This window comes from Oncorhynchus nerka, linkage group LG23 (assembly GCF_034236695.1).
Source record: "Oncorhynchus nerka isolate Pitt River linkage group LG23, Oner_Uvic_2.0, whole genome shotgun sequence".
In the NCBI taxonomy this organism is placed as follows: Eukaryota; Metazoa; Chordata; class Actinopteri; order Salmoniformes; family Salmonidae; genus Oncorhynchus; species Oncorhynchus nerka.
In genome coordinates this window covers 27,267,357-27,285,201 of record NC_088418.1, presented here as the reverse complement: position 1 = coordinate 27,285,201, position 17,845 = coordinate 27,267,357, and the positions used below count along the sequence as shown (strand labels likewise).

General features: G+C 42.9%; 2 protein-coding genes across 3 annotated transcripts; one reads left to right on the top strand and one right to left on the bottom strand.

Annotated features, from left to right (window-relative positions):
• Positions 1-326: 326 nt before the first annotated feature.
• LOC115106629 (uncharacterized) lies at positions 327-5,616 on the bottom strand. The gene is made up of 6 exons (XM_029629545.2): positions 5,496-5,616; positions 4,756-4,952; positions 4,369-4,472; positions 1,359-4,286; positions 848-1,056; positions 327-677 (listed from the first exon to the last, which is right to left on the bottom strand). The coding sequence occupies exons 2-6, from the start codon at positions 4,937-4,939 to the stop codon at positions 605-607; spliced, it is 3,498 nt and encodes a 1,165-aa protein (XP_029485405.2). The 5' UTR covers positions 4,940-4,952; positions 5,496-5,616; the 3' UTR covers positions 327-604.
• Positions 5,617-7,917: 2,301 nt separating this feature from the next.
• Positions 7,918-14,366, top strand: LOC115106628 (probable phosphatase phospho1). 2 transcript variants are annotated; one of them, XM_029629542.2, is made up of 2 exons: positions 7,918-8,096; positions 9,891-14,366. In XM_029629542.2, exons 1-2 carry the CDS (start codon positions 8,087-8,089, stop codon positions 10,709-10,711), a joined length of 831 nt encoding a protein of 276 aa, XP_029485402.1. In that variant the 5' UTR covers positions 7,918-8,086; the 3' UTR covers positions 10,712-14,366. The 2 variants fall into 2 exon arrangements, with proteins under 2 accessions (XP_029485402.1, XP_029485403.1); XM_029629543.2 differs by lacking the exon at positions 7,918-8,096 and adding an exon at positions 8,111-8,367.
• The last annotated feature ends 3,479 nt before the right edge of the window (positions 14,367-17,845 follow it).

The following is a 17,845-nucleotide window of genomic DNA, read 5'->3' as shown; positions in this document are numbered from 1 at the left end:
ACGCCCTGAGCTGTCCTATATACAGTATGCTGCTTGGGATTCCGGACAATCTCAAATATAGACCAATTGCTCCCCTTGCACTTCAGTAACAGTACTGCACACAGTCCTTGAGTTATTCTGTGTAGACGCGATACTGGAGCTGTGGAGAGCATGACCGAGTCAGCGTAAAGCATTCTTTGGGGATCTTTTTGGTTTGCTCTGTTTGTGGTAGATTTTGTAGGTACTTTTTTTTTCTGACCAGTAGACCGGTATAATCCAAGTGTCACCACCAAACAACTCAGATTTTAAAGTGGAACTCTAGCTGGAAAAGAGAGCCAAATGACATCTGAACTGATATCTGTATTTTAATCATTCGAGTCAACCAATATACAGTATGTGTTCAACATATGCGTCTTCAGTGTATTACATAGGCATTATCATGAACATTTCCTGATTGTGACTATTTTTCATAGAACAATATATATTGTGAACCTTACTTTTTTTTGTTATATAACTTTAGTGTCTACATAGGAAAATGTACAGCAAAAATAATGAATGATTACATTTTTAAAGCGCTCTTCGGTCCGTTTGAGTTTTTTCTCATGTCTTGATCCATTGCAGTTTTTCAGCCCTCGATACCATGAGACCTCAGTGCCTCAGCTAAGCATTTGAGATATCTTGAGTCTGGGTATCCATTCCTATAGAGGGGAGACTTATTTAGGACCACAATCTACCAAACCTATTTCAACTCATCTTTTAGGCCTACCAGGGTAAGAATCTTGGATTATGGCACTGCCACTATAGTTGAAATTAGTTTCATATTTCAATGTCATAGTTTTCATACTGTACATTGGACAAAAAAACTCACCTGGAAATCCCTCCCTCGATGCTGGTCTTGTGTGGGATGCTACCCCAGGTCACACAATCCCTAATGTCCCCTACTCTCACGTTGAAGGTGAGGCCTCGATGAAAGGCACGTTGGAGGCATGGCAGAAGCTTGAGAGTCGTTTCATTCAGAGGCAGGAAGGCATGGAACGTGCCCCCTTGGAAAGACCCCCCAGGGTTTGGATGGCCTTCCTGCACAGAGGTGGTATGTAGATCACGAGGATGGCAACACACATCTATAGGTAAGACCTCATCTACACACCCTAGACATAACACCTTTGGACGACTGTCATAAGGATTCTTTAATGCCTGTCGACTGATGATCTCAGTGTTGATCACACGTGGCTATATATCAGGTGGATTCAAATCAAGAGCTTTTGTAACATGAAACATTTCGGCAGTAATAAATATGTGTGATATAAAAGTGTAGCCTAAGCAAACTGTCATTTCCAATCCCTTTGAACAATTCCCAATTCTCAAAGGTTAGACCTTACCCCTTGGATGCCATCAGGAATGTTGTAGGTTATCTTCAGCGTTGTATCCTTGTTGTACCCGACCAGACTGATGGACATCTCACTGCGGGTCATGGTCCCTCGGATGCCCACGACACCTTCCCGAGATTTAGGACGTACTTTACAGTCGGGATGGATGTGATTCTGGCACAAGGCCCCGCCACAAGCAGTCATAGACACAGATTCCCCAGTGGTTCCACCTACACAAGATGGACTGGCCTTCACCTCGGTGTCTTTCACATCTTGTTTCTCATTGGACCGGCTTGCCCCGTAATGTTTGGCGGTGGCGCTTTGTGGATTCACTGCATGAGACTTTGCACATTCCACGCATGACGGGCACATGGCTTTTCCACCAGCCGTCCAAGATACAGATGCCCCTGCGGTTCCACATATACAGGACAAACCGGCATTTCCTTCGCTATGGTCCTTCTGGGTCTGCAGTTCCCTACTGCTAGGTATCTGGCTTTCCTCAGGCTTTGGCCCTGTCAACCTCTGAGCACTGTGCTCTGGTAATGGTGCTGCACCATCATTTCCTTCTGTAACTCTTAGTGACCCCTCTGTTTTATAGGGAGCACTGATTGTCCTGAAACTCTTTTCATCCAGGGGACCAGATGCTCCTAACCGAAGCTTCAAAACAGGCACTTTCTTCACATCTGATTGGCTGACTCCCTCCAAGCTCCCTGATGAAGCAATGTTGTTTGCAGAGGTGGTCTCCTGGTCTTGTTTGTCACTACTGGCAGAGCTCTGATGTGCCGCTGAGGAGTTTATGTCAGCGTTGGATGCAGAATCAGAAGATGGTTTCTTAAGATCAATAGGTCTCTCTTCCATGGTCTGTTCCCCCTCTGTCCCAAAACGAAGCATCTTTTTTAGAAATGACATCGCCTCCATGCAATCCAGGTTTGGACCAAAGATTAAAATGCTCTTAGTATTTGGCATTGGAATGATTTTCACTTTCTCCCATGTCTCTCTCACAGTGGTGCATAACACCTCCACTGTCTCATTCTTCGAGTCTGACACACCCAGCTGTGTTAACAACAGCTCATGGGTGGAGAAGTCCTCGGCTACCTTGGCAATCTGCTCTTTCAGCACCTGCTGACACATCCAGACGTTGGCTGGATCTTTCCCTCTCAGATGGAGGACGACCTCATGTAATGTTTTTTTCTCCGTCATCTGCAGGTCAGAGGTTACTTCCTCTAGCAGTATGTGGAAAACCTCCTTTATGTATAACCATTGAGTTGTGGGCACCACCAGCTCTACACTGAAGACTTGCCTAGTCTCTGGGTGACTGGTAGTTTCGCCTCCTTTGGTCTTTCCAAACAGGTCTACAGCTGAGCTGCTGTCCTTTCTGACTTGTTTAGTCCTAACCTGCCCTGAGAAACTGTTGGACCGTCTCAGAGTGGAAATTGACTTGGATTGTTGGACTACGCCAGTTGGAACCGCCCTGTCCACAGACATGTCCATATCATCCATTGAGTAGCCCTGGAATCCACTAAAGTTTGCTGCTTTTGTGGGTCTGGTTTCATTGTTTTGTGCCAAGTTCAGAGGGGGTTTACCAGACAAGGAAGCAGTGGACGATGGTTCATACCTTTTGAAGAGGGTGTCTTCCTGGAGATCCCTTGGACCAGAACTTGACATTTCAACCTTCTGACTCGTAATCCCTGAAATTGGTCCACGATCGAATTTCTGGTCGTCCGTTCCAATGAGTTTTGTGGACGAGAAACTATTTGTCTGGTGATCCTCAGGAGCCTTTACGTCACCCAAGCTGGACCAAGTCTCATCATCTTCAAGTGTCTCAGAACCCATAGTTCTCCCAAATGTGGCCGCCATTTTGAATTCTTTGCTCCTCACAGCCCTTTGTTTTCTAAGCTTGGTGTCAGGCACAAAGGATAGAGACGCATCTCCTGAGGGGTGAAATAACTCTTGACCGTGCTCCTTTGTTGTCCCTTGCATGTCCATTAGGAACTGCTTGGCCTCCGACACGTCACTTCCACTGCCCACCAGATAGACATTGGAGTTGTCTTCATTGATCAGCAGCTTTGTGAATCTCTGCGTTAAGGCTTTAAAAGCCTGCTGGAGCCCCAACCTGGGGAAGCTTTCCTTAACCAACTGCTCCTTGCGAAGTTGGGCCTCTTTGTCTTGGTACAGCCAGCCCAGCTCCCCATGCGCAAGCCTTAGACGCTCCACCCCTCGCCCAGTGGCCCCAGTCTTAAGCTGCAGATAGAGGGTGGTGATATCCCTGGTGGTGACGTCCAGTATCTCTACTCCATGCCTGTCGAGGATGTTCTGGTACTCAGCCGAGCAGTGCTTTCGGAGGTATCGGAAGATGTCTGAGTCTATGACCATTGAGAAGTCCTCCGTTAAGGTTCCCTTCTCTAAAGCCACTGCATCCTCTATGTCATTGATGTAAGATGTATGCAATGCCCCCGCCTCCTCTCTATGATTGGTGTATGATGTATGCAATGCCCCCGCCTCCTCTCTATGATTGGTGTATGATGTGTACAATGCATCCGCTCCCTTTCTATCATTGGTGTAAGATTCTTGAAGAAGGGCACGATTACTCTCAGAGGCTCTACTGGAACATTTCCCCAGATCCTGTCCGTTGGCCTGTCCTGAGGTGTCAGTGTCCTGCTGTCTTTCTGTTTGTCCTTGAGCAGAGTTGTATCTTTTGTCATCCTTGGTGGCCTCAGCTTTAAGGGAATGGACATCTTTTGAGGTCTGTGAATTGAAAAGTCTCAGCAGACACTTGGTCAGGATTTGGACTTCTGTGTAGCGACCTTTGAAAGTGCAGAGGTCAGCATGAACGTGAAAGGTGCATTTTATGTTGCAGGCATTTTTGAGGATGTCAGATATCAATGTTTTGCCCCCATTCAATTTGCTGTAGTCCACTGTCACAGCTGTCTCCACAAAGAGCTGAAAGATTGAATTAAGAAGAGTGAGACTAGAATTTGACTAAAAATATTAGATGTTTAGATGGTTTATTCGCATGTCTTACCTCATCTGGGTCAATTTCTTTGTTGTGCAAACTCACACTTAGCTCATATTGCTTGTCATTCACTGATAATGTGTGATTCTGATGTTCAACCACTCTCCGAGCCACTGCGTGTCATGTAGAATTTGAAAAAAGACAACAAATATTACGTTCACGTTAAACTCCTCAAGGACACACTGTAGGCTACCTGAATATGCATTATAGGATGTGCTCTATAGGATGTCCCTCATCAAGATAATTGCATGTCAGACCAATGACTCAGATATGTGTGGTATATACACAAAACATCTTGTAATTTTCAGTACTTTTCCTCTTAAGGTTCTCTATGTTTTACTTATTATACTATCTACTTCCTTCATTTTTTTCCCAAGCCCACCGATGACCTCTAACCTTCACTGTCCTCAAAGGTAATGAAGGCAGAGCCAGGCGTTGTCTTGGAGACCGTGACAGATGAAATGTCCCCTCCTCCATTCCTCTTCCTCAGGAAATGAATGTGGAGCTTGTCGATCAGTCTGTTTTTACTGATATCTAGGGGTAACCCACACACTCTGACCGTTCCACCCTCCTTCGCCATCCTTGTTATTTATCTGTAAGATTAGGCAAGGCCAAGGACATCCACAGTTAACAATGTTTTGCCAAATGATGAAATTGCAATCACTGATCGCAACCCAATCAATTCAACCGTTTTGAAAGAGTATACAGTTATAATAGCAGCTCAGAACGCGTTAATTCTTTTCAGTATTGAAACCCTCAGGTTTCAGTCATTTCAATATCATATGATCAATGATTCTGACACGTAAATGTAAATACATTTTTATTGCCGAAATCATTTCAGAACAAGACTACGTTAGACAGGCCTGAATAACTGCTTCCATACATGATGTGCGCAAAGATATGAACAAATCATAAAGCAATCTGTCTGTGTAAATCACTCCATGTTTAATCAAAAAAAGTTAACTATGTTGATTTGCATTGCTGGTAATTCAAGTCATGATGTTGTGGCTCGCAAAATATAGGCCAACCCATTACCTGGATAAGAGCCACATACCCTAATGCACCTTCAGACTAGGCCAACAACATTGCAAATATATTTGATATTTGAGCAATTTATTAAAATCTTTGGATATTACCTTTCTTTTGTGTGCGTTTGTCCTAGATTCAAATATGAAACGAGATATGTTATCAGAGCAAAATGACGAACTATTGCTTGCAAATCTGAGAGAGATTATTCTCGGTTCTCAAGAAATGGAAAGTGAAAGGGCTGCGTGAATGAGTCAATGGTGTCGTCAAAAACATAAAAACAGCAACTATTTTTTGTGAGAACAAAAAAGGGAACATTAGCGTTACCAAGTACCCATTCGAAGTTTTTAGATACATTTGTTGGGGGAATAATTTTTTTGTTTTTTTAATACATCAAAGTACAATTTCCTCGACGGTAAAATAACTGACACGATGTGAGCACACCTACCACAAGAGGTCGCCATTACATCACGGAAAGCTAATGATGGGCTCAATTCCAATTATTTATATATACACTAGATAACCAATTGGGGGCGCTGTGTTGAAGTCACGGTGCCTCCATCTTGGCACTCCCACCCATTACAAAAAATATATTTTGGAAGCCATAGAAATGCTTTTATTAATGTCTACATTCGTCTTGACAATTTTATTCTATTACAGAAATCATAATACATACTTTTAAATTATATTATGTGAGCAAACCGTAACATTGTCCTTTTTTGAGATTTAAAGTATCATTTTTTATATTACTAATGTTACTGTCCCACTAAAACAAAAATAAATATTTAAATACATGTAATTTTGTCCTTGAAACATTTAATTGAAATACTGTAGAATCCATTCATTCCTACGGAGGACTGCTCCTACTGGGGAATGACAAAATGGCCGACAGGTGGCTTCAAAGCCACTCGATGACCAATAGGTACAGCAGCATCAGCAATCCAGGGTTTATCATTGCTCAATTCACCCCCAGTGTCTACAGTGATGCACAAAAACAGTCCACGGGAAGCCAGAAGTTAAATACAATTCAATTTCAACTTTCTGTGCAGGTGAGCAGAAGCTTGGTCATGATGAGGTTGGAAGTTTGAGACAAAATATATAGATTCGATTTTAAGCTCTGAGCTCCAACAGTGCAATTGTGAATGAAACAATGAAACAAACAAATGTATAATAATAACATATGTTCACAACTGTGACATTGATAAATATTAATGTCCATTGGGGTGTGGGCAGGGCAACTGGGGGAGGGGGGTAGTGGTGGCTATCTGCTAAATGACTCAAATGTAAATGTATTCAGCATGATAAGTGTCCATTGGGGTGGGGGCAGGGTAGATGCCTGTTGAGGGGAGAGAAAGTCTCCAAATGGAGAAATGCAGGGAGTCACCACCTTCTTGTGCCTTCTAGTTTGTAGTTTGACCATTTCAGCTCCTCAGAGATGAACTTGACATTTTGTAGGTCTCCACGGAGGCCCCTTTGATAAGGATGGAGGCGTGCCCATCCTGGTTCCTTCTGAAGTCCAATCAGCTCGTTTGTTTGGCTGACATTGAGGGAGAGGTTCTCTATGTGATCAAGTGTTAACATAAAGTGTTCTGTCAAACTGTCTAGTAGTCATTTTCTCATAGCATTAGAAAAGTTGTCTTTAATATCTTTGTTTGCCAAAAGGCATCCTGTTTTTTTGTTTGATCTTTAGATCTCAATTTATGACATTGAAACAGCCTAAGAAGGTTCCCTGAAACCCTTCCAACCTAAGAACTTGAACTCCATTGACGATTAATAGTCAATATACTGTAATGTGGCCTACCATTGAACAACCTTGACCAGCACTCAGTGGAGTTGTTGGCAGAGCTTGTACAATGGCACTATGTTCCACCACTTCGATGGCTGAGAACAGAAGATACAGGAGATCTATAAAACAGATTACTGTGGCCCACATGGGGACTGTTACCATGATAATGTGTGTAGGTCACGAGTGTTGCACATACATGAACAAACATAGGCATGCTCTGTTCCAACTCTACACAAATGCAATGAACTACCATTGAATCGTTTTTAAATACTTCAGTAGGCTACAGCGGTCTACTATGCTTTATTGACACATTTTCTCATATGGTGTTTTTCTTCAGCAATATCACTAGCGCGGCAGAAAGCCTAAAGGTTAGAGCTTTGGGCCAGTAACTAAAAGGTCGCCAAAATGTGAAAAATCTGCCAATGTGCCCTTGAGCAAGGCATTTAAACCTGATTTCACCGGGGTTGCCTTTGATAATGGCAGACACTGGTCATGGCCCCACTCTCCAAGGGTGTCTCATGGGGAGTTGGGATATGCAACAAACAAACAAAAATCCAGTTCCTACATACATAGGACAAATATAAGCACCCACCAATGAGATAATTTAGGTCTATTCTATTCTATTATACAAAGAGTGTTAGTACATGGCTGATAGCGCGTAGCCTAATCTACGCACGTAAACAGTGTAGCCGCCTCCTATGTTGTCGCGTCACTGGGACGCAGTTGGACGTCATCGCGGCTGTCGCTCTCCTTGGTTTTGACGCCCATGGTGGGGGAGTTGGAATGCATTTAATTCATCTGCCCCCGCTACCCGGCGAGGCGAAGCAAATGTCCCGTCGCCGACACAAGAATGCGGTAGCCGGGCACCACCAACCACTCAGGACGAGGGGCACAGAGCTGACCATTTGAAAACACATGTTCACCGGTATAATTATTTGATGTCATAATATCGTCTATTTATTCTCTCTGTTCTGCTTAATATTGATTTTGTCTTTTGAAACCCCAAAAATGTACGGTCAATGTACCCAAATCGGACAGTGGAGTGGGCTGCGCTACGGACCTTCAAGGGTAACCTTTAGTCGCATTAATAATAGCTGTTCGAGTGTATATTTAGACAGCTTAGTCAGTGGATATGTACTATAAATAAGGGGACCAGTGTGGGAATGGAAATCAGCGTTTATCAGTCATCTGATGAGGTGCGTTGGAACAGTTCTATTGGCATGTGTGAAATTAGATCTGTATTTGATTTTACGCAGGCTGTATCAGCAAAGTGTCTTTGATCGGCCTGGGAATAGCCCATAATCTAACACTGTTCTTCCAAAATGGGCAGGACGTTTTGTTTTTCTTTTGGGATTGCAATGCGCAAATGTTGCAGCACTGCGCTGCTCTTTACACTTTAATTATTTAATCTGCAGTTGCACTTCTGCTTTGCTGATCGGGCGATTTGTTCACGTAAGAGTTCTATGTTGTAACGGTCTGGGTTTAAAATGCATATAGGCACCATTGCATAGGCCTATAAAATCCAACCATGCAAACTAACAAAGCTGTTACTTTAAATCAACAAACAGCAGCAGCCAATATGCCATTTCAATGGGTTGCAACATTTACTAAGACCGTATAATTTATCACGACTATTTATTAGGTTACTTAGACCTAATTATTATTTAGTTGTTACTATGATTGATTTTAGGAACACTTGGGACACTAGGGAATATTGAACCAATTGAGTGCTCAGCGTTGGTCCACTTATGGTCAAGATATGCAGTGTGATGTAATATCCTTGTGGCCCCGCCCTCTTTCCCCACTCCAGTCTCAGCAAGACTGCAACAGTAGTGCCTTGTGCCTGCTTGAAGCCTAGCTCTTATGTCAAAATGGCATCATTCCAAGGTTTAGGCTGTGGACTGTATCCTAGGGGGCTCCGTGTTAATCTATTGAATGAATGTGGAGATGTTCAGCATTGGAATATTGCCAAGTGTAGGCCTAGTGTGCTGTTTAATGATAAAGTTGTGCAGATATTATTTTTACTGCACTATAGCTTAGACATTCAAGTGATATCTTTCAAAACAACTGGGAGGCTACATTTTTCCACACTTGCCATAAACTGCATGTGAATGTGCTCCTTGTTGTTTTTCTCTTCGATACATTCCATTCGGTATCTCAGACCCATTTTCTTATCTCAACTCCACATCTCTTCCTTTCCTCCTGTAGTAACTCTTGAATCGCAAGGTCCAGTCCTAAGGACTTAGTCTGGGCTGGTTGTGATTTCTCCCCATTTCCGCCGCCTTACGTTGTTGCAATTTAAAGCTCATTAAGCTTGCACAATGGAAAGTCTCCATGGAAAGGTGTTTTCAGTCACAGATTTAATAACAGGTTTAATCAAGGTCTGTGCAACGCAGCGACCCATAATGTGGTACTAGTACTTTTTACTTGTGGAGTCTGGACCAGAGGCATACCAGCAATGACATGACATGATGGCAGAGGGTGATAAGACCATTTTTCACATTCAGGATTCAAGATGTCAGCCAAAAGCACACCACAGTGGTTCACAAAATGTACAGTACTATTGGCCTATAGTACACCGGGGCAATATTTTTGAGCTAGGTCACAGTCTTAAGTCACAACTCAAAAGGAAGCCACTAGTAGGTTTTGACCACCATGGTAAACACTGGCATGACTCACTTTGTTCTCTTTTGTCCCCATGTCCTCTTGTCTTCCTCAGGTGTGGGCGAGCCACCGCTCCACCGCTCCCCAAACATGGCTGCCTCATCTGTCCCTTCCACGGTCCCAGTCCCGTCCCCACCCAAACGCTTCCTGGTTCTCTTCGACTTTGACGAGACTATCGTCAACGAGAGCAGCGACGATGCAGTGGTGCGTGCCGCCCCGGGCCAGCAGCTCCCCGATTGGCTGAGACACTCGTACCGCGAGGGCTACTACAACGAGCAAATGCAACGCATCCTGGCCTACATGGCTGAGCAGGGCGTCACTGAGGACTCCATTCGCTCCAAGGTCGAGCAAATCCCCCCCACGCCCGGCCTTCTCACTCTCTTCCAGTACCTCCAGTCCCGCAAGCAGGACTTTGAGTTGGTGGTGGTCTCCGACGCAAACATGTACTTCATTGAGGCATGGCTGGAGAGGGCTGGGGCTCGCCACCTCTTCCACAGGATCTTCACCAACCCGGCCAGCTTTGACGCTCAGGGGCGCCTGGTGCTCCTGCCCTTCCACGCCCACGACTGCCAGCGCTGCCCCGATAACATGTGCAAGCAGGTGATCGTACGCGGGTACCTGGCGCGGCGGCAGCAGGAGCGCGGCGGCTGCCCCTTCCAGAGGGTGTTCTACGTGGGGGACGGGGCCAATGACATTTGCCCCATGCTGGCCCTGGGGCCCCGCGACACGGCCTTCCCCAGGAGGCACTTTCCCATGCACCGGCTGCTGCAGGAGATGCAGGACGCTGGGACCGAGGGCCTTAAGGTCAGCGTGGTGCCCTGGGCCAGCGGGCAGGACGTGGTGGACTGCCTGAACAGGCTGGAGGAGGAGAGATGAGATGGAGAAAGGACACTGCAGCTAGACAGGTACCAGATTGTGTGCTGTCGGTACAAACAAATCTGGGACCAGGTATAGCACACAGAAGCAGGGTAGGAATGAACAGATTAGGGCACCCCCAAAAGTTATTGTTAAAAGTATTAAAGAGTAGGAGGAAAATGTCCAGTGTTTTTAAGCAGGTGCTAGAGATCCAAGAATATGTTTGTAAAAGACTAAAGAAGTCTTGACTTACTGCAAATGATGCTCCCATGTGCTTCATTGACAACGTTTTGACCGAAGGTAGACCTAAGGGTCAAAACATTATCGATAAACCACACGTAAGCATTGATGATAAGGAAGGATACAGTACTTCAGTGTGATTGCAGTGTGCATAGTCTTCACCTTTTGGTTAGCAGTACTTCCGTAAGCATTAAGAATATACATTTTGGTTAACAGTACCATCTCTGTAAGCTTTAAGAATATTAATTTTGGGTTAACAGTCCCATCTCTATAGGCATTATTAAGAATATTAATGTTGGTCCAGTCCACTACTTTGTATGACACCTCCAGAAGTCAATGTGTCATTTGCACCTTGGGATACAAGGGTTCTAATCTTCCCACTTGGTGCTTGACGGCTGCAGTATGTGTGGGTTTTTGTTCTACCCCAGTTCTAAAACATCCTGCAGGTATAGTGCTTTATAAGTTGTTCTAAGCATATATGAGCCTTTATAATGTCTTATAGTAAGGCTTAATCAATCACAATGCGTAGATCACTATTGAAATAAGATGTGTTGTTGGCTTGGGATTAAAAAAAAGCCTCTCTGCACACTCTAGCTTTTCGAGATCAGGGTTGGTAACTATTGGGTTTGAAGACAGTGACCGTGTCCAAATGCCCATACTAGCGTACTAAATAGTATGCAACAAAAAAAAGAGTGTTATAGTATGTGAAATTTCAAACATAGTACTCCGAATGCGTCATCTAATAAGCGATTGCGTTGACTCCGGCCATTCGTTCATTTTGGTACACCGCATCAATTTATCTGATTATCCGCTGTTTCCAAACATGTGAGTCGGGAAAAAATATGGTGAATTCTAATAGATCAGACGTCGAAATGAGTATGCAGTTTAAGTATGTAGTACGCTAGTATGGATATTTAGACACAATCCATGTTCTTTACATGGTCCAGGAGTGTGAGCATTGTTTTGTCCCGGCCCAGCCTTTAACACGCCTCATTCTGCTTATAAAGTAAGTGATGACTGGTTGACATAAGTTGACTAATGGAATCATATGCTCTAGTAGTGTCTGGTACCAATGTCAACACACACCGTGGCTCTCCAGGACAAGGCTTGGGATAGAATGACACAGAGATAGACGCCACTGACGCTCTGGCACACACTCGCTGACACCTAATATACAAGGGCAATGTACACCGACTTGAGATGCAAAGTGATGCCCGTGCACCCGCGCTGCACCTCTTTGTACAGTGCACCCTCACATTGTGAGAAACCTATGAAACACTTGAGACATGAGACATTGGAATCTGTGTGTGGTCCCATGTCTATCATTCTATTGACATTGGAGTGTCTCAATCCCTCCCCCCTGCTATAACTTTCATGGTCTCCTCAGACATTTGAACCCATTGGCCTTCCTTGAACACCCCCATCTCCAGTGTTAACTCTTTCATTGAGCTCTGAGACTTGACAGGGGAGACTATTAACTAATTGGGTCAACAACACTCTATATCTGGGTTGCTATCCTCCCCCCCAAAAAAGGCAGAGAATCAACTAATGTCCTCCAGAAATGGTTATTGGAGAATTGTTATCGAATTATAGGGGATGCCTGGAGATGGTGGTGGGTTCTACCATAAGACACCAGGGCATTCCCGTAAGCATTCAAATATGAACATCTCCTCCAGTGATAGAAATACTACCTTGGTCCAGCACACTATTTCAGTGCAACCTCACATACTGAGTCTATGTGCATGTCTATGTAATTTGAACCCTATATAAGACAAGTGTGTGCTCAAAGTCGTAAATCACTGTGAACAAATGGCCATGGGTTGGAGTGTTTGTAACTTTGACCCTGATGCAACAAACAAACAAAAATCCAAAAAGGCTTCCTTGAAAATGAACAAACCTGCATGTTGATGTGTTAATGTCATCAAAGAAAGTACCTTTGACAAATTATGAATCAGTGTTACAGCACTTAAATGTGTCTCCGTTGTAACAATATAATCTCTCATCCAACCATAAGCCTACTCATAGGTCAAATACGTTCAAAAACTTGTGCTGCGCTTGATTTGGTTTGTCCGGGACAATGGAACTAATGGAATAGTCCCAAAAGTGTGAACTTCAAATCAAGGTGAATAAAGCGCACCTCAAATACTTTCAAGCATCGGTCGTCCTCAAGTATTTGAAGGTCTTCAAGCTACTGTATGTAATTGATCCAGCTCTGGTTGCCTTAAGCCTCCATGTTCGGGATGGTAGCGAAAGAAGTTGGCGAGTAGAAACAGATTTGACAACCAGGATAACGCACAGGCCTCAACAGATCCTGTCTGTAGCTTGGTCTCTCAGGGAGCGATGAAGGATGTATAGAGCATTCTGTAATGGAGCAGGAATAGCTGCTGATGCAAATAGTGTTTATTTGCATGTATTAGTTGCATATCAGCTACATTGCTGTGACCCATGATCAGCATATGATCGGTAAATCACATTGGAGATCATTGATTTGCTCTGTCAGACTATTTTGAAATGTTGGAGTATGATACTGAAAAGAGATTAAAGTATTTTAGTGGTTTGGTGAGAGTCATAGTGGGACTTCACTTTAGCTATCAGTTGAATATGTAATACACTATGCTGAGGTTGGTGGTGTTGTTGTACTAATTCTGTGATCACTAGATAATACATAATTGACCTGTAACTTGACCTGTAACTGCAATCCAGACATTAAGCTTGGCATAGAAGAATATCCTTGTTTGAGTTTTGTGCAATAACTGGCTTTATGTTCACAGTATAGGGTTAAGTGAAGAGAACGAGAGGAAGTGTAATACTGTGAAACTCATATCCCCAATGCGTCCCGCACCTATGGGCCGTTTTCACTATATAATCTCACCTCAACTTTCACTGAAATGTGTTACAAATGTTAAAGCCCCACTTAAACCAGAATGGCCAGTGTTTTGGGTGCTCCTCTTGGCTATTATATGAATTTCTCTTGAAAATGACGCCTGTGTGTGTTTGTGTGTTCTGGTTTGACGGCTTGAGAAATGTCCTTCTTGTTTTGACCGGCATTAGTCCTCCTGCAATACTGAACTGACTGATCCTCACTGTTCAACTTTAAGAGACGTTATGCTGCGTACTTCATGTTTTAGCCTGTTTGTCTTTCATCTAGAAATCAATGAGACCATGTGTGTAATGTACCATTGTAATAGTAACAGGAATATAAAGCCATCAACAAACTGAGCAGGTTTTCCAGATTTATTTTCAGCTGTGTTCACTGCATCAAGTCTTTAATTAGGAAACCTAATAGAGAATGAGTCGAATATATATTTGATGAATGTAGTTGAAATGTTGACACCGTATGACCAATTGTAACTCCCTTGCTTTGGAATGTGTCAACAATTGAAACAATATTTTTTTATTTGAAACAGCATGCCAATTAAAACATGTCCCACCTCCACTTAACTATCCACTATTTATCCACTCAAATATCCTTGTAAAAGATTGTCTTCCTTATGCAAGAAACAGAGGCGTCATGCGCACCATTTTTGGACTTCACCGATGGCCATGTACACCGTCTTGGAAATAATGATGTGTTTGCAAAGTTTGATACCATGGGCTCAATAAGCATACCCATACATATTAGGTCTTATTTCCACAAGGTGGCGCCAGTTGAATATGTTTCTGCCAAACGACTGAACGTAGACTACAATACAGTACTAGAGGATGAACGCTAACGTAAGGGAAATGGAATCGAATCGACTGTCAGAAGTCAATGGTGGCGTTCCAGTTCGTCAAAAGATTGCTATATCATATGGATGTTGTTCCTGAGATGTCAAATTGTTCTGCAGGCATTGTAAAATCTGTTAATCTGCGCAATGTGACTGCATAAAACGCACACACACTACTACAGGTATATCATAAATAAATCACCATCGTTTTTTTTGTACTCAAAAGGGTTGATGTGTTATCACACAGTTACTTTCAAGTTACCTGTAAAAGGCTTCCTGTTTATCTCGTAACCAAGAAACCAAATGTTTAACAGTCTGTCACGAGAGACTAGGGTTTGGGTCAACAGTATTGCTGATCACATGCTATAGCATTGGTTTGTCTGAATATGGCAGAAAAGGCCTGAAGCCTTTTGTTAGTGATGTAGATGACATCTGGTGTTTGTGGTTGTCCGTGTCACTTTACTCACACTGAAGTGAGTTGAGATGCTGCTGAAACTCAGCCAAGTAACCAGTTGACTCAGCACACACACACACATGTGCTCACACAAGCACACACACACACGTGCATTTATGCACACACTAACGGGCACAAACACACACACACACACACCCTATAATAACGACTTTTCCTTTCACTGAATCTTAGACGGTCATATCTCTGTTTATGCTTTCTTCCTCTCTCTCCCCCCTCTCTCTCTTTGCCTCACTCTCTCTCTCTCTCTCTCTCTCTCTCTCTCTTTGCCTCTCTCTTTCTCTCTCTCAATTTTTTTTAACATTCAGCATCACTACGTCAATGGAGATTTAGTATTCTTTCTAACAAAGATATCGACATATATTTTGGGATGTCGTGTATCCCTGGAATTAATCAGAATTCATGTAAACATAACAGTTTTGAAAACATACATTGTCCAAACAAAATAGTTTCTTGGCTCAACTTACCCTGGGTATGGGGTAAATGGAGCATATGGACAGGGTAAGTTGAGCTGCCTTGGGGTAAGATGTTCCACATCTACCCATTTATGAACCGAATAAAATATTATCACCACTGCCTTCGGAGAAAAAAAGATTGAGTTCATATGGTTGACAAATTGGCAAAATACTATGCATATTACTGACAAAATGTCATTGTCATTTGTATAGTGTATGTTGAGCCCCAAAGCAATCATTTTGATAATATTAGCCCACATCTACAGGAATGCCATTTCATGCTGGGTTTAGGACCTCATGTTGTAGCTTATAGAGACCCAAACGGATGTATAAAACAGTATTAAAATTATCTACTTTGGTTTAGCTACAAGCATCACGAAACCTAAAAAGCAAGAAAATGAATTTGACTCATTTTTTTACCTAACTTGCTTACCACTTTTTCCATGTGGTTTCTTCCTTCACAAACTCCATGAAAGAATGACCTTTTCCAAAATATTTTGTCACATGATTCAGTTTGTTTCTGGTTTTCTAGAAACAAGGGGTGGCTCAACCAACCCTTTGGCACAACTTAACTCCCTCTCCCCTATGTGAGCTGTCTCTGACTGGCTCTCAGAAAGACTATGGATGGTTATTGACTATATGGACATGAGCATGTATTGTCAGTGAGCCTTAACTCATAGCACCGAGACCGTAACTAAAATGGTCTTTCATTTTAAGCGGGCATCGGGACCCTGAAATTGCTATTGAGCTAATCTTTTCTGTGTCTATTACTGTCAAATTGGCAGAATAATAAGACATGCCGCTAAATTCAATTGTCAATGACCTAGGCGCATAAGTGTATAAGAGAGGGAAATCTGGTTAGCGTTAAGCACATCAAGAACAATGACAAATTGACTCTCTCGACCTTCAACAAGATCACCCAGCTCCTCCCTTTCCTCCACTGTCAATATCTAGGTATCAGGAGCACAGTCAATTCTCAATCTAATACGCCCATATCCCTTCACTACACTAACAGATCCGCACTTGTCAAAGCACTTTACAAGCCAATGTTATCTGGTGATTGTGGGTAACCCCATTGATTTTGCTACATTCAATTACTCCTCCCGAGGTGAAAGATAACTCAGTTAAGGGACTATGGCATTTTAAGAGGTCACTTTGAATTAGAACCTTGTGCTTCCTTTGCCAGAACACTATCAGGCTGATTAGACCGAAAGTGTTCCCCTTTTGCATTCGATTAATTTGTCTACCTCTTTGATGCCTGTAGGCACTGGGTTGGCCAGAGGTGAAGCCAATTGGTTCTACAGAGTGTTCCTAATATGGACTCTGTTCTGTTGGCAGCAGTAGTCCATCTACAACCACGTCAAGGTGTGTGAGCCAGGGATACGATTGAGACAATATGCTCCTCTCTTGTCTGATTTGAAGTCGCTTCTCCAATTTTTGGTGGAATTGAGAGGAAATGTGGAAACAATAGTGTAATAAGGTTGGACATTTGAATCAGCTCACTAAATCCTTGTATTTGTTATAGTGCCACATGTTATTTTCAGGAAATGATTGATGCTGATGTTAAGCAACCCTGACCAGACTTGGGTCAAATACACACACTACCATTCAAAAGTTTGGGGTCACTTAGAAATGTCCTTGTTTTTGAAAGAAAAGCCATTTTTTTTGTTCATTAAAATAACATAAAATTGATCAGAAATACAGTGTAGACATGTAATGTTAATGTAGGAAATTATTATTGTAGCTGTAAATGGCGGACTTTGAATGGAATATCTACATAGGCGTACAAAGGCCCATTATCAGCAACCATCACTCCTGTGTTCCAATGGCACATTGTGTTAGCTAGTCCAAGTTTATAATTTTAAAAGGCTAATTGATCATTAAAAACCCTTTTGCAATTATGTTAGCACAGCTGAAAACTGTTGTACTGATTAAAGAAGCAATTAAACTTGCCTTCTTTAGACTAGTTGAGTATCTGGAGCATCAGCATTTGTGGGTTTGATTACAGGCTCAAAATTGCCAGAAACAAATCACTTTCTTCTGAAACTCGTCAGTCTATTCTTGTTCTGAGAAATGAAGGCTATTCCATGCGAGAAATTGCTAAGAAACTGAAGATCTCGTACAATGCTGTGTACTACTCCCTTTACAGAACAGCTCAAACTATCTCTAACCAGAATAGAAAGAGGAGTGGGAGGCCCAGGTGCACAACTGAGCAAGAGGACAAGTACATTAGAGTGTCTGGTCTGAGAAACAGACGCCTCTAAAGTCCTCAACAGAAAAA